This window comes from Panthera onca, chromosome E2 (genome assembly GCF_046562875.1).
Source record: "Panthera onca isolate mPanOnc1 chromosome E2, mPanOnc1 haplotype 2, whole genome shotgun sequence".
In the NCBI taxonomy this organism is placed as follows: domain Eukaryota; kingdom Metazoa; phylum Chordata; class Mammalia; order Carnivora; family Felidae; genus Panthera; species Panthera onca.
Window position 1 is genome coordinate 9965624 of NC_138353.1, and position 23164 is coordinate 9988787.

General features: G+C 44.9%; 1 protein-coding gene and 1 pseudogene across 3 annotated transcripts in view; one reads left to right on the forward strand and one right to left on the reverse strand.

Annotated features, from left to right (window-relative positions):
- Window positions 1-23164, reverse strand: part of SAE1 (SUMO1 activating enzyme subunit 1) — a 72645-nt gene that overhangs the window by 37169 nt on the left and 12312 nt on the right. For 2 of the 3 annotated variants that reach the window (XM_060651565.3, XM_060651564.3), the window contains exons 2-6: window positions 22984-23095; window positions 17116-17289; window positions 14880-15022; window positions 12558-12657; window positions 977-1082 (exon numbers count right to left, since the gene is read on the reverse strand). In XM_060651565.3, the coding sequence (XP_060507548.1) occupies window positions 977-1082; window positions 12558-12657; window positions 14880-15022; window positions 17116-17289; window positions 22984-23095 (635 nt within the window). The remainder of the gene's footprint in view (window positions 1-976; window positions 1083-12557; window positions 12658-14879; window positions 15023-17115; window positions 17290-22983; window positions 23096-23164) is intronic. The other variant, XM_060651566.3, reaches the window with a different exon arrangement.
- LOC132690754 (glycine cleavage system H protein, mitochondrial pseudogene) lies at window positions 2599-3070 on the forward strand (annotated as a pseudogene).

Genomic DNA, 23164 nt, shown 5'->3' on the forward strand with positions numbered 1-23164 from the left:
AAAATCACCTGGACACTGCTAATGCCCCCTGGCGGGCAAAACTGCCCTCAGCTGAGTATCACCCGATTTTGGTAAGCTCAAATACCAGACGACTGCTTTTATAAGCCGCAGCCAGAACCGCTCAGGCTATACCCCAAGGCTCTGCAAACTAATGGCCACTGTTTACTGAGGGCTCTCGAAGTGCCAGGCACTGAGTGATCAGCTTCTCCCGATGGCACAGGCCCCAAGCTCATGCTGAACCCTGGACTGGAGAGGGCACTCCCTCGCTTGCTGCTCTGTCCCAGTCCAGGGAAGGAGGTGTTTTCTGAGTCCTAGCAGACTCACGTGCGTAAGACTCATTCCCACCTAACCCACTGGATGATTTCTACACAAATGGATACTAAGTGCTCTGAACTAGTTCTTCCCAACCCCGATCTGGCGAACACCACTGATAATATGGGAAAAGCTTTCTTCCTAGCTAATGAAGATATAAACCTTAGCCTCCTCCAATCTTCAGTTTATTAAGAAGTTTTATACAGTTTTACGTATTTCCATTTCAATCTATATACACAGCGCCTGGTTTTGTGTAGCTATCACAAACAGCCACATCTGTCCTGATATGGGGTAGGAGGTGTTCCCGGAGTCTGCGCAGACAACTAGAAGGAAGGAGGTGGGGATGTGGCTCCTTACCCAGCCCTGGAGAAAGGAAGGCTGAAGACTGTCCATTGCGCCCAAAATTACATTTCTGCAAACTTTACAAATACAAACGACAGGTCGACCTCAGTCTCCCTGAGAATGGGTCAGGGTTACGCAGAGCTCAGTGAGGGGCCTCATCTCCATCCACCTGGATGTTCTCGGGGGGGGGGGAACACTGAGAACCAGCTTGTGAGGAGCTCGACTTGGGGCAAACACCAAGAAATCCCTTGGACCGTACAGCCAAAGCCGCAGCAATCCGAGCACATGGCGCTCATCCGGAAGCCCTGCTCTAAGCCCTCACCTTGAAGGAGAAAGTAATCGGAAGCTGTGCGCTTCAGAGCGGCCTTCGCTTTCTCACTGCTCCAGTCCACCTCCAGCGCTTCCTTCACGGAGCAGAAGACCACTTTCTGTTGAAAAAAGGCAGAACTGGTTAGGAAGCAAAAATGTTGGCTTTAAATTACAAGGCAGTAGCTCTTCACCTTCTAGGAGAAATGTGATTATTCAAGGTTTACTGTTTGTTAAAGGAAGCTGAGGACCACTCAAATCCAATAAACATTTATTAAGCACTTACCGTGTGGCTCCTCTGGGCACTGGGGACACAGCAATGAGTGATACATACTCCCTGCCCTGAAAGAGGTCAGAGCAAAGCTAAAAGACCCAGTTCCACTCTGGCTCTCCTGAATCCTGTGTTCACACCTCAGACATACCTGCATGAGTAAGCAAGTGTGTGTGCCTAAAAATATTCAAGAAAACATTCTAACAGTCGAAAAGAAAAATTAAATAGGTCTCAGTAGAAAAATGATTTGATGATAACGATACCAATAAATACAAGCAAAATACAAAGCAGAAAAACAAGTAAGGGTTATGGAACGAAAGCGCCAGGCTGTGGGAATGGAAAGGCATTTGCAAAAGCCCTGTGGTAGAAGGAAGCATGGCTGAAACCTATTATGCTAAATGAAATGATCTTGAAAACTGCCATCACAGAGTTCTATTTTAAAATACATATAAACAATTAAATATGAGTAAGAAAGTGGTTTTCCTTTTACTTTCCTAAATCATTCAGTCCAAAAGCCAAGGGCTGGGACTAAGGAAGGGTAGGGAACAGAGTGTGAGTGGAGGGGCTGAGTGGCCTGATAGGGATAGAGCAGAGCAACGTAGGAGGGGCGGCACTGGGAGACTGACTCCCCCCAAGGACTTATGCAACAAGTGAACATACGGGAAACCCAGGGTTCTCACTGTCAGAGAAGACAGTCCTAAATGTGCAAAGGGAAAAAACGAGAGTAAAGCCTGTGGTGGGCTACTGGTGTGAACTCATTTTCAACATATATACAGACAAGAAAGTAAACGTAGATGCAAGCGTGTCTGTGTACACACACAAATATAGTAAAACTCTGGATTGCAAATAAGCTGTTCTGCGAATGTTCCACAAGACAAGCAAACATTTCTAATAAATTTTAACTTGATAAACGAGTGATGTCTTGCAACACGAGTAGTCTGTGCCATTGAAAGTCACATGATCACAGCTGAGCCAATGGTTCTTCGAATTTGCTTCGATATACAAGTGCTTTGGATTACAACCATGTTTCTGGAATTAATCATGCTCACAAACCAAAGTTTGACAGAGCTATCTATGTCCATGGACAAGGTATCAAAGCGACGATGCCCTGACAGCAGTGAGAACACATAATAGCCAGATGGTTTCTAACCCCCACCAGAGAAATAGTTCTCTTTGGAAACATGGCTGATTTTGAAGCTGGGGCGGAGCCCATGTACTACTGTGCCTAGAATAAGGCAGCGCGCAAAGAATGACGGGGAGGTATCGAGAGGAAACAGGAGCCAACATAAATAAACTTAAATAAACTAGAATTCATTAGTCATAAATCTAAAATTAACTATTACTGTGACCCCCACACCCCTGCGAACATGGCACTATGAGCGGTACGGAGCACACGGCCTTCCGCTTTCGCACCCTCGGTGCCCTCCACACCCCGCCTGCCGTGACCCTGGGGGCTGAGGGTGGGCATGGGCTCTGCTCCACTCTCCCTGCGTAAACTCAGACAAACACGAATGGTATTTGAAAAGAAGAGAAAACGGTATCTGAACAGTGGGAATCAGCAATTTTGCACAGAACTGTAGTCTGCCTGAAGTTGGGACAAAATCGAACACATAAGATGAGTTTGGTGCTTTGGAAAATGTGAAAGCTGCTAGTGATGTCTACTCCCCTCTATCAGAAGTAACTGAAATTAATGAAGCTCTTGCAGAAAACCCAGGACTTGTCAACAAACCTTCTTATGAGGATGGTTGGCCGATCAAGATAACATTCAAGAATCCTTCAGAACTGGATGAATTAGCGAGTGAAGAAGCATATGAGAAATACATAAAATCTGAGGAATAAAAATGGAACCCCTAAATTGACTAGCATGAAACAAAAATAAAATAAAAGCAATTAACAAAGTTTGATGAAGAATACGGTACTTACGTATTTTCAAAATACCTCTCTGAAAATTACATATTATTGCACAGGGCAGAGAGGAATTGTCTTCAAAGGAGAAATCTACCTTGAATAATCCTACTCTGAAATCAAAGTTAACACTGCCAGTAAAGGAGCATGTGGAAGCCAGCACCAGACCACAGGATGGGATGAGAGGCACCCACACTCTGGTGTGTCTGCCCAAGGTGTGTAGCTAGAATCTAATCATGAGAGAACATCAGACAAAGCCAAACTAAGGCACATTTTAAATTTTTACAAAATAACTGCCTTGTAATCTTCAAAAGCATCATGAAAATCCAGATAAATGCATGATCCTGAACTGGATCCTTCTGTCATTAAAGACATTATTGGAACAACTGGTAACAGCTGAAATGGGTCTGCAGTAGATGGTAGTGATGTATCCATTTGAATTTTCTGATTTTGAAGTTTGGTTTGATTTCTCTATGGAGAATGCCTTGTTTGAGAAAATACAAACTGAAGTATTTCAGAGTGATGGATGGACCCCTTCCTTATTCTCAAATCGTTCAGAAAAAAATGGTTCTCAGTACTAACTACTATTATAAAGTTTGAGATGGTATGTGCATATACAAGTAATTTCAAACTTCCAGAGGTGTAGGTCTCTTTTTCTCCTTCCTTTTCTCACTACATATACACACCACACCCCAGATATTTAAAACGGAAAAGAGACAGCGTAATTTAGAAGGCTAAGTGAACCAAGATCTAACTGCTCCCAGGCAGCTGCACGGTCTGCTAAGGATCAAAATGGAATTGACAGATGAAAGTTCAAATAGCTAGTGAAGATGAAACAGTCAGGTTTTTAAAAATGTTTTTTTAATGTTTATTTTTGAGAGAGAGAGCTAGAGAGAGCATGTACAAGGTGGGGGGGCGGGGGGAGGATCCAAGGCATCTGTGCTGACAGCAGAGAGCCTGATGCAGGGCTCTAACTCATGAATCGCGAGATGATGACCTGATCCAAAGTCAGAGACGAAGTCAAAGGCTCACCGACTGAGCCACCCAGGCACCCCTGAAACAGTCAGTTTTTAAGGTGGATTTCTGCTTCCCCCATAAATACTCCTTTGGGGTTTAAACCCACCGTAAAAGTTAGTATACAAATATTTGTCCTGACCTCAAACCTTTTGGTCAGTGGGTCTGTTTGACCTCAAAAGTCAAGTCAAATAATCAGCTGACATTTATTGCCTGATACAGACTGCCAGATCCTTCCTAGGTCTTACAAAACAATAAAGCCAGCCGCAGTCTGGGAACACCATCACAATGATGACATAAACTCTCACTAGGTTTCATAAACTACCTAGATTTTAATTCGGAATTTTTGTAGTTTACTTGGCTAAGAATTCACTAATTTGTTAGGTCACAGTATGACAAACAAGGAAAAAAAAAAAAACTGAGTCTTAGTCCCAGGCAGGCCTACCTCTAAACTTTCAGGGCCCAGGTTTTGTAAAAGTACAAATGGAGGGGGCACCTGGGTGGCTCAGTCGGTTGAGCGTCCGACTTCGGCTCAGGTCATGATCTCACAGTTCGTGGGTTCGAGCCCCGCATCAGGCTCTGTGCTGACTGCTTGCTCAGGGCCTGGAGCCTGCTTCAGATTCTGTGTCTCCTGCTTTCTCTGCCCCTCCCCCGCTCACGCTTTGTCTCACTCTGTTTCTCAAAAATAAGTGTAAAAAAAAAAAAGAAATTAAAAAAAAGAAGTACAAATGGAAACCCGTATCACAACTACATATTTAGGTATACGTCCCACTAACAATTAAAAAAAATAAAGTACACTGTATTCTCCTGCCTTGACAGATAGACGTTCTTCATTACCACCCGGAAGACAGGGTTCAAATGTGGAATCCTCACACTCTTGGGACGTTCTATGTCAGAATGAGATGCACTAGAAAGCTGGTCCTCACCCCCTCCCCCTTTCTTCCCACCTCTGGCTCTGCACCACAAGGCAAGAGGCTGTGCAACTTGGGTGTGGCCACCCAGGCCACTCTTCTTGACTAAAACACCTGCCCTTCAGGCCTAGGTATGTGGACATTGTTGCAAAGTTTGCACTCCAAAGGCAGATCAGGGAAGCTCACCAAAGCCTGGGAAGTAAACCTGGGACTGTTTGGCAGGAGATCCCAGGGGTCCCAAGTATCCACAAGGGAGTCTAGGACAGAGGGGTGGGGGGATGGACTCCAGATGGACATATCTCCTTAATCCCATGGAATTCTCACTCTGCTAGGGGAACGGCTGGTAGGAGGCCAGGGTGGGACCTTCTAGAGTACTAGGGCCAGGGACAGAGGCCCTCTTTCCTCCCCAAGTCTAAGGGCAGAACTACTCACAATGTTGCTAGTAACTTGTGAACTCAGACAAATGAATTTACCTCTCAGGCCTGTCTGTGGCAGACAACTTTTAGGGGGGTGTCCGGGTATTTGGGGAGGCGGGCCCTAGTAGCCTCGTCTGATATGTGTACCAGCCCTCCAGCCACAAGTGACAGGGCCAAAGGTAGGTACACGGCCCAAGTCACACCAACCAGATTCTTTATTCTGGGAATCAAGAATCTGAAAGTTAAAAACAGAGGCATGTGAAGGGCAGGAAGGACTCTTTATAGAAAAGCTAAATTCCTCCAGCCTCCAAGTCTCCCCATCTGGCCCGGTCTTTCCCCTTCTCAGGTCACAGTAGTTCTAATGCCTCTTGTGCTACTCCAGGCTGCCTCTAACATAACGTCCCATTTTTTGGTTCAAACTGTTCAAAGTCTACTACCACTGGGGCGCCTGGCTGGCTCAGTCGGCAGAGTGTGCAACTCTTGATCTCAGGGTTGTAAGTACAAGCCCCACGTTGCAGGTAGAGATTACTTAAAAATAAAATCTTAACACACACACACACACACACAGTCTACCACTGTCATTTGTAACAATTAAAAATAAAAAAAAACAGGAGTGCATGGCTGGCTCAGCTAGTAGAGCATACGACTCCTGATCTAGAGATCATGAGTTCGAGCCCCATGTTGGGTACAGAGGTTACTTTAGAAAACCAAACCAAACCGAACGTAACCATGTCACCTAATCTATACTACAACAAATGCAAACGGTGGTACCCATCTTATGCACCGGACACTGGAGTTACAATGTGAAAAACATGCTTAACGGCACCTACAGAGAAAGAACAGTCTTTCATATGAAGCACCCAGCAGTGCCTGCCAGGTAGCGGCAAAACTACTCGAATGAACACACTGTAACAGGTAACTTTCACACCTCACTCACCCCTCCCACTTCTCCATGCCCTCAGCTCATGGATCTCTCTGGGTAGACTGCCTGACTCACTTCCCTCCACTATCCATTTCTTTTCCGGACAATTCTGAGTCTTAAAGATCTCAATCTGATAGTCTAGTTAAGGCTAAGCCCTCTTATTCCTCTCCTCAGATGGGTATCAGCTTCCTGAGGCAGGGACCAGTGAAAGGCACAGCCCTGCATAGAATAGACCGTCAATAAAAATCCGTGAGCTGATAGGATCCAACCTGCTTTTCATTTGCCAAAAAGCCCAACAGTAAATATAAAAGATGAACTCTCCCACACGGTTGGACAGACATCAAATTGTAGGGCTGTGCTGAGCCACTCCAAACAGCGGGCAAGTACAAATACATCAACGCAACAGGAGCAGGTTTAACACTCCGAGGCAAGATGAAATCAGCAAACCAACACAGCCTCTTAAAACCACACTCTCCAAAGCAGACTATCCACTCCTGTGCTTACAGAAAATAAGTTGAGCAAAAAAAGCAAAGACCATACACACGTAAGTCATATGTATATAAGATCACTATGTATTTCTCATATGTGTTTATGTGTGTTAATTAGAAATCCAATTGTATCACATACTGGAGTAGAAGGAATACTGAAAGGAATGTGTAATTATTGGGGAGCAAGGTTCATGTTTTCTCAACTTGTTCTGTATCTTCCAATTTTGGGACTGTAAACGTATCTTACTTTAAGAAGCAGCCTGAACATCTATAACAAGGGATACAGCTCTGGCTGTAAAGCTAAATGTAAATCTTTGAAACGACTTTGAAAACTACAGATTTCTAGGCTGGATTTCCACACCTACTCGTGGGAGTCTATAGTTTTCAAAAACATTCTAACAAATGACAACCGCCATCCAAGACAAAGCTGTCACACTCAGCAGAGTGGCAAAAGAGCCTGAAGTTACCAAATGTTGCCATTACATACTGCTGATTCTGGAATGTGAACTGATAAAACTACTTGCAAGTAAGTTAGCAGGTCTGGTAAAGTTGAAGCTGCACATGCCCTAATTTCCCTCCTAAGTATACGCCCCAGAAAAATCACACATTTACCCAAGGAGATTATCTTCTCTCTCTCTCTCTCTCTCTCTCTCTCTCTCTCCCTCTCTCTCTCTCCCCCTCCCTCCCTCCCTCCTCCTTCCCCTGCCCTCAACTGCGGCACCATTTGTAACAGAAAAAAATTACACACCCACATGCCCATCAATAGAAAAATGGATAAATAGTAATATATTCACACAACAAACACTCTACAGCAAAAAAACAAAAAACAAAACAAGAAAAAATGTCCTGTGTTGCTGTCCAAGATTACTCACTAGCATGATGAAAATGTTCTGTACCTGTGCTTTGCGATACAGATGCCATAGCCACATGTGTTTGGTGAGCATTTGAAATGTGGCTAGGGAGACTGAACTGAATTTTTTACTTTTATTTTAGTCCATTTTAATTTAAATAGCCATACGTGGCTAGTGGCTACCATAATGGAAAGCGAAGTCCTAGAACTGCGTGCAAACACAGATGGCCTCCCAAACATAAGGCCGCTCTTAAAAAGCAGGTGGCAGCATGCATACAATATTAAACTCATTGGTAAGAAGTTAGAAAGCATACCAAACAATCCTATACTGCTTGGAAATACACATGTAGCAAGAAGGAATGGGTGGGAATGAGAACCACAATTGAGGACGGTGGTCACTTACATCGGGGAGGGAGAGCCAGGGGGTCAGGGGGCCCTGACCAAGTGGGTCAAGTTGAGTGCTTGAAATTAGGTGGTAACTACATGGTGGTTAGCTCTATCATTCTTAATTTACACCTGCATCACATTCCACGTTAGATTTACAAACATGGGTGAAGATGCCGCATCAAGCAGGGCTATAACCGCCCCTCCCCCTTCCGGGTACTTTTGAAAATCCACACAAACGTACCAGCCCAGGAGAGAAGACAGAGAAGGAACACGCAGACTGGCACAACAGGACTGGAAATGTTTTGATTTTTAAGTTGGACAGTGTTTTATTGTCATGTTCTGTAATCTGTATTGATGTATTATTTCGGGGTATCAAGTATCACAATAAAAAGACTGGATTGTGATGTGATGCTGGGAGAGACCCCCTCCCCTCATCTCCAGACAGACCTCCCCCCCCCCCCCCCGCCCCCAAGGCAGCAGCAGCACCCACACCCCACCGGCCACCACACACACACACAGAACCGTCCTATGTGGGAAACCTATCAGCACTCCACCCAGCCCTGCAATCTGCACCCTGCATCTCCTGCCCCGGGCCCCCAAACCAGGTGATTCTGACAATTAGCACAGTATTGAACACCTCTGGCCTAAAGGTCTTGGTCTAGGCAACCCCATGAACTTACTTCTAAATACTCCTGGCCAAGCCCCCCTGTTCTCTTTGGAACTGTGTTCTCTCAGCCCAGCTCAGATAACCTAAACCATTATAACCAATGTATTAGGAAGTTAATACATTCGGTTGATCAGAAAGAAAATCGATTCGGAAATTCTTTTTTAAAATCACGATCTTGGGGTGCCTGGGTGGCTCAGTTGGTTGAGCTTCCGACTTTGGCTCAGGTTGTGATCTTGTGGTTTGTGGGTTCGAGCCCCACGCTGGGCTGCTGCTGCTGTCAGCGCAGAGCCCACTTCAGATCCTCTGTCCCCTCTCTCTGTCCCTGCCCTGTTCACACTCTCTCCCCCCCAAAAAATAATAATAATAATATAATAAAATAAAATGACGATGATCTCCTCCAAAGCCAACACACTATGTCACAGGAGCAGCCACATCACACTGAACAAACATTTCCCGGGTAGGACCGTGCCCGGTGCTACACTAGGAACACGGTGGCGAACAGATCCGCCCTGCCCTACAGACCTTGGACTCTAGTGGGAGAGACCCTAACAAGTCCCTCGTTGTGCCAAACCCAGATGCCACCTAAAAGAGGAAGGCTGAAACCAGTCTGTCCCTGGAATGTTCCCTTCAGGACGGGGGTGAGAGGCGATGAATTGTCCATAAACTGCTCAGAAAGGGGGATCAAAATAACGAATCACTACTCAACTGTGGAATTTCACAACTGATTCATGACAAGAGTATTAACAGGGCCCAAATTAGTCCCCTACTATTTCAGAAACAGAGGTGAAATTAAATCTGTATTTCTTAGCATGGCCCAAACAAATCCTACTTTATCTTTAATTTTTAAAGAGCTGTTATGGAGAGCAACCACCACCGGGCATCTACTGGTGTCTGGCAGCACCTAACAATAAAGGAGACCTTTCACCCTAAAGGTTTTTCCAGAAAGGTCCCAAGTTTTGCATATTTTATCCCATCATCCCCATAAAACTTCAAATTATCCTAGAAACTCCAAGAGGATTCACCTTTTAAGTCGCAGGGCAAGCCAGTGCCCTCAGCCCCTGTGTACCCCCCCAAATCGGTCCCATCGATCTCGGGCAGGTCAAGGAACTTCTCTTAGTGACCGCTGTACGTGGAGACAACAGGACTGGAGATGCTTCCCTGTACCCAACAGAGGCCCTGCACACAGTAGGCATTTTACAACTCACAGATGCAGAAAGTGCTGGCTGTCTGGGGGTGAGGGAAGCCAGACTCATCCTGTTCCTACATCTGTGCTTTCTGTCGGTCCTATCTCCTGTGACTAAATGCCCGTCCCGGCTTCGGTGCTTGGCAAACTGTCCTTCACGTGCCGCCTCTAACAACTCTGCCTCTGGGAAACCTTTCTGGACAGTTCTCTATCACAAAACTACTGCTCTCTCCTTATCTATTGTGCACTGATGATGTCTCCCCATCGCCCAAGACCTGATTCTGATGAAGTCCGTCTGCTACCTTTTCCTGGGCACCAAAGGAAGCAAACCACTGAGCACCTACCTCTGGGCTATGCGTTTTCCCACTGTTGTATTTATCATGATGACACATGTGTTAGAAAGGCCCAATATCCTCCGAAGCGGTGTGAAAACCACAAGCTCTATTTTTCCTCTTTGTTTTTTAAGCGTTTCTAATTTAGGAGCACAATGTGTACCTTGAAGCAAACGTGGCTATACAACATTTGGTTGAACCTAAGGAGGGGGGGGAGGGAACCCTAACCAGAGACCTTTCGCAGGAAACAGGAAGTGGTTGCCTCCCCGCCCCCATCCTGCACTTTGAGCATAACCCAACTACTTATTCTGTACAATTTAGGCAAAAGGGCATAACCTCAATCAAGGAATTTTTGAGTTGGAAGACAACTTCGAGATCACGGAGCGGTCTCTGCCCAAACTGCGGTGGCGAAGCGGCAGCCCCACCGGTCCGAGCCGGTCCTTCCACGGCGCTCTCGGGGCTCGGTGAGGTAGCACAAAGGCAAGGTTCGGAATCCCAGGGACCCAGGGACCGTAGTGAGGAATGCACCGCATGCCTCACAACCTTCAGGGCTCGGGGCTGGAATCCAGGCCTGCATTGTCCAAGTGAAACAGCTGACTAACAATGTCAGCTGGGGAATATTTTGATACCTTCAGATTCGGCCCCTGTGGGAAGAGGCTGCACGAGGAGCCCTGTGACTGAAGAGCCCTAAGAATGGTAGGCGAAGGCCACCGGGGGCCTACCAGGGCCGCCCGCATTCTCCTCATAGCTCGCTAAAGTGGCCCCCCGAAGGGGTTTCCAGATCTGCCCCAGTGGGCACCACCAGAACTGACTCAAGGGAAACTTCCAGCTGTGAAGGGCTAACAAAGCTGGCCGCTCTCCCCATTTGAATGTAAAAGACCCGCCTCAATCAGGGAAGGCCTTTAGGCCATAAAACCCTTCACACCAAGGCCAAGTGTCACACTTGTAAGAGGGTGTGATTTATGAATTGACAGCACCCACAAAGCTCCTTTTGTGCTCCTCCGTTAGTTAACAATTTATCTCCCCCCACCGAACTCACGGCGCTATTCAGATAGAGCTCGACTGGGCCTCAGAAAGAAAGAAAAGAGGGAAGAAAGAAAAGGACCCAAGTTTTGGCCAAAACACCAATGTTCGCTCTGGATAATTACCGGTCCTGTGAATAGACACCAAATTTAGGGCTTAATAATTCCTCTGTATCACACTCCCAGCAGCAAACTCTTCCAACACAAACATACAGAGCAAGAAGACGCAAATCTCCAGCGCAGCCCTGCGGGAAACTCAACAGAGTTCCACTTCTGTGGTTTCTGCAGTCTCTCTTGTGGTTTCTGCACTCTCAGAATCCCCCCGTTAGAGCAATTTTAACTCGAAGCTCCGACCAGCTGTTTTTCTTTCTCAACATTTCAAACTACAAAGCAAAGAGTAAATATGGGCTCGGTCAAGTCTTTCCTCGGTTCCACAAAACCAATCCTGGCCCCTTCTGTCTGGTCTCCCCCATCGCATGACTCCCTTCTCAGATTCCAACACTAGCGGCCCGAGATCATCTCCTTCCAAGTCCCCGCCCCTCCTCTCTCTGTAAAATGAATTTAAATGACTGCGCGAACCAGGCTGAAAACAAAAAAATACACACCGGATAGTAACACTTGTCAACACGGAGGCCTTTATTCTTAAAAGGTAATCTGGTGGAAAGACGACCCCGAACATTTCATCGTAAAGAAGCAAAGCATACGCAATTCAAGCTTAAACTGTCTTCCTGCCCGCTTAGGTAGGACCTTCCTAAATTATCTACCTATCTCCCCAAGATTTATTTTATGCAAAAGGGATGGCCTTTGCTCAAGAACAGTGGTTCTGATACTGCTCCAGATACTAGAAGCCCAAATCGGCCCACACACCACGTCAGTCCTGCAGGCATGTTTTCTTTTGTCTCCATGGGGTGAAGGAACAGCATTCAAACCAAGGTGAACAGACGGGCGGTATTTAAAGGTTGGGACAGAGCCGATAAAAAACACATCTCCAATTCTGTTAAAAATTCATACCCTGCATCACTGGGTCCCTACTCGTCTTCATGGCAAGAGCTGGCTGCCACTAAGCAGCAGTCATCCCCTTTAAGTGGGATGAGCACTGGCCCGGCTTGTCCAGACCCCACCTCGCCCTTCAAGACTACACGCGCGCTTCCCCTGCTTGCAGATGTAATTGCCCGTCCCCTACAAGGCTCCGAAGTTTCTGATCTTTGACCCCTTCACAGTACACATACCTTTTTGACCATAGTTGTTTCAGATGAATCAAGTTTTGCCCTCTTGGTATCAGGTCCATCTTCTACTCCTTGGCTAACTTTGGCAACTTTGGTTTTCTCCCTAGAGGGTGACAAAGCGAGGGAACGGAGTTTACTCTCTGAATCATGCCATTAGAACAAAAAGAGCATCATCAGCTCACAGAATAGGATGGTAATTAAGAGCAAAAGCTTTGGAGTCAGGCAGATCTGGGTGGATTCAAATCCGAGGGTGGCCAATGATTATCTGATAAATAAGTTACCTACCACATGGGAATAACAATCCCTGACACAATTACTGTAAGACGAGAAATAACAGGGGCGCCTGGCTGGCTTGGTCAGTTGAGCGTCCAACTCTTGGTCTTAGCTCAGATCATGATCTCACGGTCCGTGGGATCGAGCCCCGCATCGGGCTCTGTACGGACAGCACGGAACATGTTTGGGATTCTCTCTCTTTGCCCCTCCCCTGCTTGTGCACTTTCTCTCTCAAAATAAATAAATAAACTTAAAAAAAGACAATAATAAATTGCTTAGCACACCTGCCTAGCATATAGCAAGCTCTCAATAAGCTTTATGAATTTCACTTGAATCATGAAATAAAAGCCAAACTTAATTCCTCCCCTCTGCCATGGGGAACTCACATTAAGATAACCTGGGCTGTTTTCTCTACTGTGACTTCTCTATTTATAGTATGCCAAGAGAACTAGAGTTTCTGAAAGCCATAAAATGCCAAAGTTATGAGAAATCTTGAACATGTCTGCCCTTCCCTCATTTTGATTTTACAGACAAGAAATTTGCAGACCAGGGACACATGGGGGGCTCAATTGGTTGAGCGTCCAGCTCTTGATTTCAGCTCAGGTCATGATCCCAAGGTCATGGGATTGAGCCCTGCACTGGGCTCCACATGGAGCATGGAACCAGCTTAAGATTCATTCTCTCTCTCTCTCTCTCTCTCTCCCTCCCTCCCTCCCTCCCTCCCTCTCTCTCTCTCCACCCCTCTCTTCGGCTGGTGCTCTGTCTCTCTAAAATAAATAAATTTTTTTAAACTGGAAGAAGAAAGAAAGAAAGAAAGAAAGAAAGAAAGAAAGAAAGAAAAAAGACTTGCAGACCAGAGAAATTTCAGTGATTTGCCTAAGAAGCTGAACAAAAGAGGGGTGCCTGGGTGGCTCAGTCAGTTAACCGTCTGACTTCAGCTCAGGTCATGATCTCGCGGCTTATAAGTTCAAGCCCTGCATCGGGCTCTATGCTGACAGCTCAGAGCCTAGAGCCTGCTTCAGATTCTGTGTCTCCTCCTCTCTCTGCCCCTCCCATGCCATGCTCTGTCTCTCAATAATAAATAAACGTTAAAAAAGCTTTTTTTAAAAGAAGCTGAACAAAAGAAGGCAATTCTTTTTTTTTTTTTAACGTTTATTTATTTTTGAGACAGAGAGAGACAGAGCATGAACGGGGGAGGGGCAGAGAGAGAGGGAGACACAGAATCCGAAACAGGCTCCAGGCTCTGAGCTGTCAACACAGAGCCCGACGCGGGGCTCGAACTCACGGACCGCGAGATCATGACCTGAGCCGAAGTCGGACGCTTAACCGACCAAGCCACCCAGGCACCCCAGAAGGCAATTCTTGATTCTTGGTAGGAAGCTTCACCTACCACACAGGGTGTCTTTTTACCTCTTATTAGCAAGGGACATACAAGAAACAACAGCCGAAAACCCACCACAGAGTTTTACAACACGGGTATCATCTGCCATCTCTCATCTAGAAGCTGCAAGTTCAAACCACTGCAGGTCCCATCATGTGAGAATCCCTACGGTCTGCAACCTTGATATTCAAAATGAGAGGATGAGGTGTGTTTGTTACACCAAAGCAGTGTCTGGACTTCGGAGCTTTTCCCAGTAGACTGGCTTGAGTGTGCCTCCAGAGGTACCCATCTGACTACTCTGTACTCACTTTACTACCAACCTGAAAACACAGAAGCCAAAACTGAGAAAGGCAATCCAAGCAAGCCTCCCCTATACAGGAGGTGTGTGGTTTCACCAACTGAAGTCCAGGCCCATCAAATACCCACAATGGTGTACTTTGATTCCTAAAGAACTCTGCTTTATTTAGGATTTAGATCAGAACATTATTTTGGAAGACGGGGCTGCATCTCCTACGATTCTGAACACACAACCTATATAATCAGTGAGCTGAAAATGAAATGGTTTCTGAATATTCTAAGAACACTTTCCTTAGATGGGTTGTTCCCCACCAATGAGTAAAACTGTATTTTTCTGAAAATGTTACGTTCTCCCCTCCTCTCCCAGAACTTACTCTACGAATTCATGCTCTCCAAGATTGGCAAATGTGTATCCATGGTAGCCAAAAACATCTCCTGTAAAAAACTTGATGCTATTTTTGTGACAGATCTGGTCAACTTTAACTATGACATCCCTGGAGCAGCAAGTCAGACAAACCTGCAGAGAGAAAAAATTCGCTGGGTGTGAGTTTTGCAAACTGTGAATCACTGCCCTGATGTCTAAATAAATCTTAATGAACAGTCTCTCTGGGCATGTCTAAAGCCAGTTTTGAACTGGTATAACAGGTTCTTTGGATCCTATGGTTAGAAGACAAAAGACAAGTTGCAGGTTTCAGGAGAAATATAAATTGCAAGACCTCTACTTTCAGCAACCAAAACAAAACGGGTTTGGCTAGAAAGTAAAAGCTATTCAATGAATTTATTTCCTCTATTCTGTAAACATAAACAAACCACATCTCAGTTTCCGTGAAGTGGAAAAACACAGTAACAATTTAGCGTAAGTTACTTCTAAATTACTAAATCTATTAAAATCTGAATAAGCTATCGCAAGAAGCAAAACCAGTTTTAAGTGACCCAAAGGTCACTTTAAATACGAGGGCATTTTTCCCCCTTCTTTTGATTGATAGGTTAAGATAAAAAAGATAAACAAGTCCCGTTGAGATTAGTTTTCCACAGTTTTCCACAGTTTTCAAAGTGAAACTTTATCTGAATCTGAGGACAAAAGAAAAGGTTACACACCAAGTGACCTTCCATTCAGACGTAGACAATGAACCGGTGATTCACTCAATGGAATTATCAATGTTGCTCTGAGACCCCTAGGTTGTGTTCCAGTAAGTTGAAGCACTGGAAATAGCTAAGTTTTACGGCATAAAACACCTTTTCAGGAGAAACTGTGATAAGGGCTATGAAAACAAGTTCCAAATTGCACATGTTTTCTTCTAAACACAGAAAGTTGGAGAAGAAGTTACAAAAGGATATTTTCATTTGACAGAACCTCTTTGCTGCTGTCTGGCAGCCTGAATACCGAAACAGCCCACAGAAATGAGTGCCTCTGGTGTCATTCAAAGGATGCGGCCACCTAAGGGAAAAAAAAATCATATCTAAAAGGCAAGATACCCACAGTTGAACATGCAATCAAGCGACCAAAGGGAACTCTGCAGAGTCAAAAGTGAATGTAAAATCTCCAAGGACCAGTCAAACATGGCCCAGTGAGGCAGTCACCTCACCCAGCACACAGGCTTTATACAAGCAACCGGCCCGGTGCTTCAGTTCTTAGAAACCCTCTCTCTAAGTGCTAGAAATTCAAGGGGCGGCTAGAATTAACTAAATGTGGTTACTATGGATAAAGAAATGAAGAGAAGATGGTCCAAACAGTCCAAACAGAAAAATGTTCCAATACTTGGAAGATACAAGATAGAATTGAAAAAAAAAAAAAAAAAAAAACCAAAAAAACCAGACAAAACGCACAGACGATCCATCATTCCAAGCACGTATTTGAACAGATGCACATATGAAATATAACAATGTGGAAAAACAAACTACCCAACCCAAATCCTAACCTCTCGTGTAATGGGCCTTTCATTTAAAAAACAAGTAGATCATCTGTGACTATTTCATGGTTATCCAACATTTGTTTAGCTTTTCCTGGGTCCAGGGAACCATGTCTGAAGGTCACAGACGCTGGAACCGAATTTAACTTATCCTTTCACCTCTCCACAGATCTGGCAGTGAAACCAAATGAGGTTGGATATGCCTCATTTGGCTTATGACTAGTGAATTTGTCTCATTATCCATGGCAACGTGGTCAAAGTGGCTGTGTGAAAGAGACAGACACGGACCAGGATCAGGTGTGCTCTTTTTTTAAGACAAAACACAAGCTGTAGTTTGATATTTCTAACCAAAAAAAAAAAAGAAAAAGCAAGCCTCTACTACAGAAATTAACCACCAACTTGTTTTTAGGAGAAAACATTTGCAATAAAATGTACCAAAGCTATGTGCAAAGATTCTGGAAGGAATACAAAACACCAATGATGAAACCTGGTCTAAGGGAACATATGCCCAAAGAAGAAACCAGCAGACAGCAAGGCACAAACAGCCACAGCAGAACCAACAGACTGGATCTACCTACCGACACATTCAACGTGGAAAAGCAATATGCTAATAAGGCACATACACTAAGGCAATACAAGACTTGAGACTACAAAGGCAATGTACTGAGCCTAAAGATTTTACACTCTTTATGAAACTTACAGCATCGAACTGAGTGAAAAATGACTCAGGTTTCTTTTCTATATTCTCAGTGTCCACCTTCACATCCACCATGGGGTTGAGATTCTGGGCTCGCTCCAAAGAGGCTTCAGCCCTGTTTCGGCCAACAGATCCAGTACGGATTAGAAACTGAGCTCCGGGGTCTTCTGGAGATACCTAGGAATAATTTTTTTTTTTTTTTTTAAATGCTTGAATTTTGGGGAAAAAACATTTTTCAAAGACAACGAACGCTTCCACTTCAAAGCATAACTAAAATACCTACAATGTAATTGTATTACTGTTCCAGTGGGAATTTGCCTAATGTATCCTCCATACGCTCAATCCTTCGAAGGCTTTCAAGTAGAGACATTTAATTTTTTTTTTCACTTCGCATTGATAGTTAAAGAGCACCCCCTGGTGTTTGTAAAGAAAATTCACTCTAAACAGAAATGTCCACTCTTTCTTCTTCCACGATTAAATTTGTAACTAATAAAGTGACACAATTATCAGTGCAAAGAATTTACCCCAAATATTTACTCTGTGCCAAACTTTAAGGATACTCCTAGACAAACAACAGTAGTTTAAAGGATGTAGTCCCTGCCTACGATTGGTTTAAAATCGGACGAGTGAGGGGCACTTGGGTGGCTTAGTAGGTTAAACATCCCACTCTTGATTTCAGCTCAGGTTATGATCTCACAGTTGTGAGATGGAGCCCTGGGGCTCCACAATGACAGCGCAGAGCCTGCTTGGGATTCTCTCTCTCTCTGTCTCTGTCTCTCTCCATCTCTCTCTGCCCCTCCCCTGCTCATTCTTGCTCTCTCTCAAAATACAAATAAACCTTTTTAAAAAATTAAAAAAATAAATAAATAAATCAGACCAGTGAGGGGCAATACCTGGCTGGCCCAGTCTGAAGAGCACACAGCTCTTGATGTCAGGGTCCTGAGTTCAAGCCCCACATCTGCGTGTAGAGTTACACACATACGTACATACATACATACATACACAAATATGCTAAAGAAATAAAATCAAACCAGGGCAAAAATCAAACATAATTAAGAATGCTTGAAATGAACTCTTAAATTCAATTAAAATTCAGAAAAGAAAGATGAGGGGGGCTGGAGCAAAGGGAAGATTTCTCCCACAAGGCTGGATGTCAGCAGAGAAGAACCTTAAATGCAGATAATACAATCACCTGACAGCCGCCAGTAGGGTTACAGATTCCCACTGTTCACAGAGCCATTCTTTCCACATCAAACATCTAATTTAACCATTAATCTCCAGTATGACCTTGCTACCTTCACCAAGACTGGATTCAACACAAGCAATCTCTCTCCTCTCCTCTGGCCAACTACCCGGAGCACATACTCGCACTTGCTAACTTTTCTCCAAGGAAATGAGCTGGTCCTCCTCCCTTTCAAGGCCAGCCCTTTAAGTCTCCTTGATCTTTCCTGTCCTGCTTCTTCAGGGATCCCATTTCACACTGAGAAGCTGTACATCATAGTAGTTAAGAGCAAGGCTCCGAAACAATTCAGGTTGGATTCCAATCTTTGGCTCAACCACTTTAACTGTGTGACCTTGAGCGAGCGAGTACATGGGAATCACATGCAAAATGAGGAGGTTAAGAAAAACAGTACACTAACTAATCACTCTCTCAGTGCTGCTCTGCTCCTGCCCCTGCCCCACCGGACACCCAGCCTCCACACGGGCCCTCTTGGGTGTGGCGGCCCCAGGATTCCATCTCAGAGTCACTCATCTTTCCACCTGGCATAGCTCCATGCTCGTTGCTTCTTTCGTTCTTACAGGTACAGATTGCTTCCTGATCCATCTGAGACTTTTATTAAACTGCCCACCAGATATTTCCTCCCGGGTAAGTCCGCAGGCCCTTCGTATTTGACTATTTTTTTTTTCTTTTGTCTGTTGATGAGCCTACCAACCACCCATCCAGTCACCTGAGTCAGGAACCCAGTCTTTACATCCCTGATATTTCCCTGAGAGCAGCCACCTGCTGAGATGGCTAAGAGCATGGGCTCTACAAAGAGACTGTCTGGGTCCTGGTCACAGCAACTACTGTGACCTTGGGTGGGCCAGCAATTCAATTCCTTTTCTGTAAAATAGGGATGATAATCCCTGACTCTCAGAGTTGCTGTGAGGACTAAATGAGATACTACAAGTGCTGCTTTTAGAACAGCGTCCAGCACCTTGAGGAAGCATCACTGCTGCAGTCATTCCTTGCCTCCCCTACATTCCCATATACAATCCTACTGATTCTATCCTCTGGTATTTCCACCTCAAGCGCTTCCTGCCGTTTCTATCACAGTGCTGTTACTCAGACTCTTCTCATCTCTCACCTAAACTACTAATGCAAAATAATAGAAGAAAAAAAAATAAAACAAAAAAAAAATAAACTACTAATGCAGCCTTCTAGCTAAGTGGTCTTCTGCCCCAGACCTTGTGCCAATCATACCCAGTAGCCAGTGATCTACGAAGAGCCGGAAGTTGGCTAGGTCACCTGTCTCACATTTGAAACTCTTTAATGAAATCCTCACCACCTAGAGGATGGAGTATGAGCTTCCAGCAAGGCTTACTAACAGGCCCTTCGTGATTTGGACCTTACCTACAGCCTGCATCCACCCCCACCACTTCGGGCCCCACACTCTAAAAACACCAAACAGCACTGCTCGCTATGTTCTATTTCTACCATGCTGTTCTGTGCCACTGCTAATAACGTCTCCTGCCTAAAATACAGCCCCTCAACTTGAGAAACCTCCAGTTGTTCTGTAAGCCTCAACTAAGATCACAGCTCCAGGAAGCCGTTCGTGTCCCCCTACCAAAACCTGAGTCAGGTAGGCTGCTCCGGTTTATGGAATAAACCCTGAGAATGGGAACCAAATCTTGTGCATCTTTGTATCACAAGGATCTAGAATGCTTCAGGGCAGCCAGCAGGTACTCTCGGATGTTTGCTGATGTAAACAAAATGAAAACCTCTGTAGGGCAGGAATTAACGTCCTTGATGAGCACGCTGAGGGGTGCCTGCCTGGCTGAGTTGGTAGAACATGTGACTCTTAATCCTGAGGTTGTGAATTCAAGCCCCACACTGGGTACAGAGATTACTACAGTAAACACATAAATAAGAAAAAAAAATTTTTAATAGATGAGCAAACAGAGTCTCTGAGAGGTTAAGAGACTTAACCCAGCTTGAAGAGGTAGGATTTGAGCCCAAATCGACATAATTCCAGAGCTTTTGCACTAGGTAGCACGGTCTCCCTGAGATGTTCCCAGTCAGGGAAAAAAAGTACAAGCAAACTGCAAAAGGCAGAACAACCAAAGAGTGTCCATGAACCACTAAACATATGAGGTAGGAGTCAGGCTAAGTTGACTGGGCCCAGGTTATACAAAGCCAGTAGTTCTCAACTCTCCCTGACTTCTAGACTCACTTGGAAAACTTTCAATAACCCCCTCTAATATTCAAAGCACAGATGGGATTGAGAACCACTGTGTTGGGCCTTGAAAACCAGCCAGAAGATTTGGCTTTGCAGTGCCAGATAGGTGAAAAGTACTGTAAGTCCTCAAAGCAGAGAGGGAAGGGAGGATAGTCGGCCTGGTCACCGTAACACCGGTGGCACCCATCACTGGACTGAGGCAGTGACAGAACTGCATCACACACCGCTCAGTATTAGATCATGGCTCCCCATTCTCCGGCGCTCCCAACCACATGAGGAAGTCACGATCCCCATCCGGTTTCATTTTCCCACACCAAGGGCCTGCCTCCACGTTTAGAAACCATCCTTCCCTGCAAACAAATTCTCCCTCCAGATGCCTCTAGGGGGCACTGTGGTTGGGGAAATGTCAAAAAGGCAAGAGCTCAGACTGTTAATAATCTGGCGGCTTGCCTGCAGGAATTTCTTTCCTTAGAAGGTTTTGAATTCAAGTCAAAAATCAATTTGTGACTGTGATATTAAGTGAGCCAACCCACGTGTCTTCACTGCAGAAGAATTAAAAAAAAAAAAAAATCCAGGTATGATTTTTCTCCTAAAACCCAAACAAGATGAGCTTTAAAAAATTTCATTTGGGGGGCACCTGGGTTGCTCTGTAGGTTAAGCAGCCGAGTCTTGATTTCGGCTCAGATCATGATCTCACAGATCATGAGATCAAGCACAGAGTGGCTTGGGATTCTCCCTCCCTCTCTCTCTGCCCCACCCCCATGCACATGCGCGCTCTCTCGCCATCTCTCTCTCTCTCAAAATAAATAAATGTTTTAAAATTTTCATTAACATTTACCTTCTTCCACAGAGCCTATACCACACTCTGTGTGTGGTAGTTACTATGTATGAAACAGGACCCTTATTCATTGCCTATAAGGAAAGACACTAATAGTATCATGTGATGACATAATCTTCAGAGGTTTTGGGGTTTAATTTTTTTTTTTTTTTTTTTTTGAGACAGTGAAAGCGCAAGCAGGGGAAAGGCAGCAAGAGAGATGAACAGAGGATGTGAAGCGGGCTCTGCCCTGACAGCAGAGAGGCCAATGTGGGCCAGAACTCACAAATTATGAGATCACGACCTGAGCTGAAGCCAGATGCTTAACCGACTGAGCCACCGAGGTGTGGCGCCCTAAAGTTTTATTTTTTAAAAGGGGGTTGCACCTGGGTGGCTCAGTCGGTTAAGCGCCCGACTTTGGCTCAGGTCATGATCTCGTGGTTGACAAGTTTGAGCCCCACATCAGGCTCTGTGCTGGCAGCTCAGAACCTGGAGCCTGCTTTGGATTCTGTGTCTCCTTCTCTCTCTGCCCCTCCCCTGCTCATTCTCTCTCTCTCAAAAATGAATAAACATTAAAAAAAATTGGGGGGGGGGCACCTGGGTGGCTCAGTTCATTGAGTGTCTGACTTTAGCTCAGGTCATAATCTCGTGGTTGATGAACTGGAGCCCCGCTTCAGGCTCTGTGCTGACAACTCAGAGCCTGGAGCCTGCTTCGGATTCTCTGTTTGTCTGTCTGTCTGTCTCTCTGTCCCTCCCCTGGTCATGCTCGGTCTTTCTCTGTCTCAAAGATAAAATAAACATTAAAAAACATTTTTTTTAATAAAATAAAAATACTGTCCAAAAAATACAGGCGAGAAAATACCGATAAAAAAATAAAAATAAAAATTGATCTCTGTAGAAGCCAGGTAGATGGGGTGTCAAATGTTATTCTACTTCTGTATATATTTAAGCTTTTGTATAAAAGAAAATTAAAATGCTTTTTTGAAAATTAAAATGTTATAGCATGAGAATGTAGAGAAAGAAGTTATTTTCACCTTGGAGAAACTGGTCAGAAAAAGCTACACAGGAGCTGGGAACGACTATTATGGCAACAATTAAATGGTCTATGATGTAATTAATTATCAGATGCTTACTACATGCAAGCACTATGCTAAGCAGTCTGCATAGATCCTCTCTGATCCAACATTTTTCAAAGAAGCTCTCCTGAGACAGCTTTCAAACGTACAGATTCCTCCTGAGCATCATCTCAAACCTTCTAAAGCCGAATCACTCAGGGTAAAGGCTATCCTGTGACAAAGCCCCAAGGCAATTCTGCACTTTTAATTAGTCATGCAGGTGGTGTACAGGTACAAGGAAGAAAACCACCCCCTCTCCTCCCCACGGTAACCCTCCAAGCGAGAGATTAACTACACTTTACAGACTGGCAAGCTCAAGGAGAGTGGTCGACCACCTAGGATGTGCCAGTGCCATTGGGCCAAAGGCTCCACTAATGCCAGCCCTCCTTGCACAGCTTGGCGGGGGCCTGTAGCAATTCAGCGTATCTCCAAGTGTTTATATTTATACTAAAGAGGGGAGACTGTGAAGAAAGAGTGTTGAGGTGGCCAAACATCTCACCTGTTCAGGATCCAACATGGTCAGTCCTTTCACTCCCGCCAGAATGAGATTCTTGGCAATTTCAGCCCCGAGTCCTTTCATGCCGACAAGAAGCACCCGCGAGGCCCGCAGCCTATAAGGCAGACAACTGTTAACCGGATGCCACAGAACAGTGGAAGCTTCACCGAGTCGTTAAGAACAA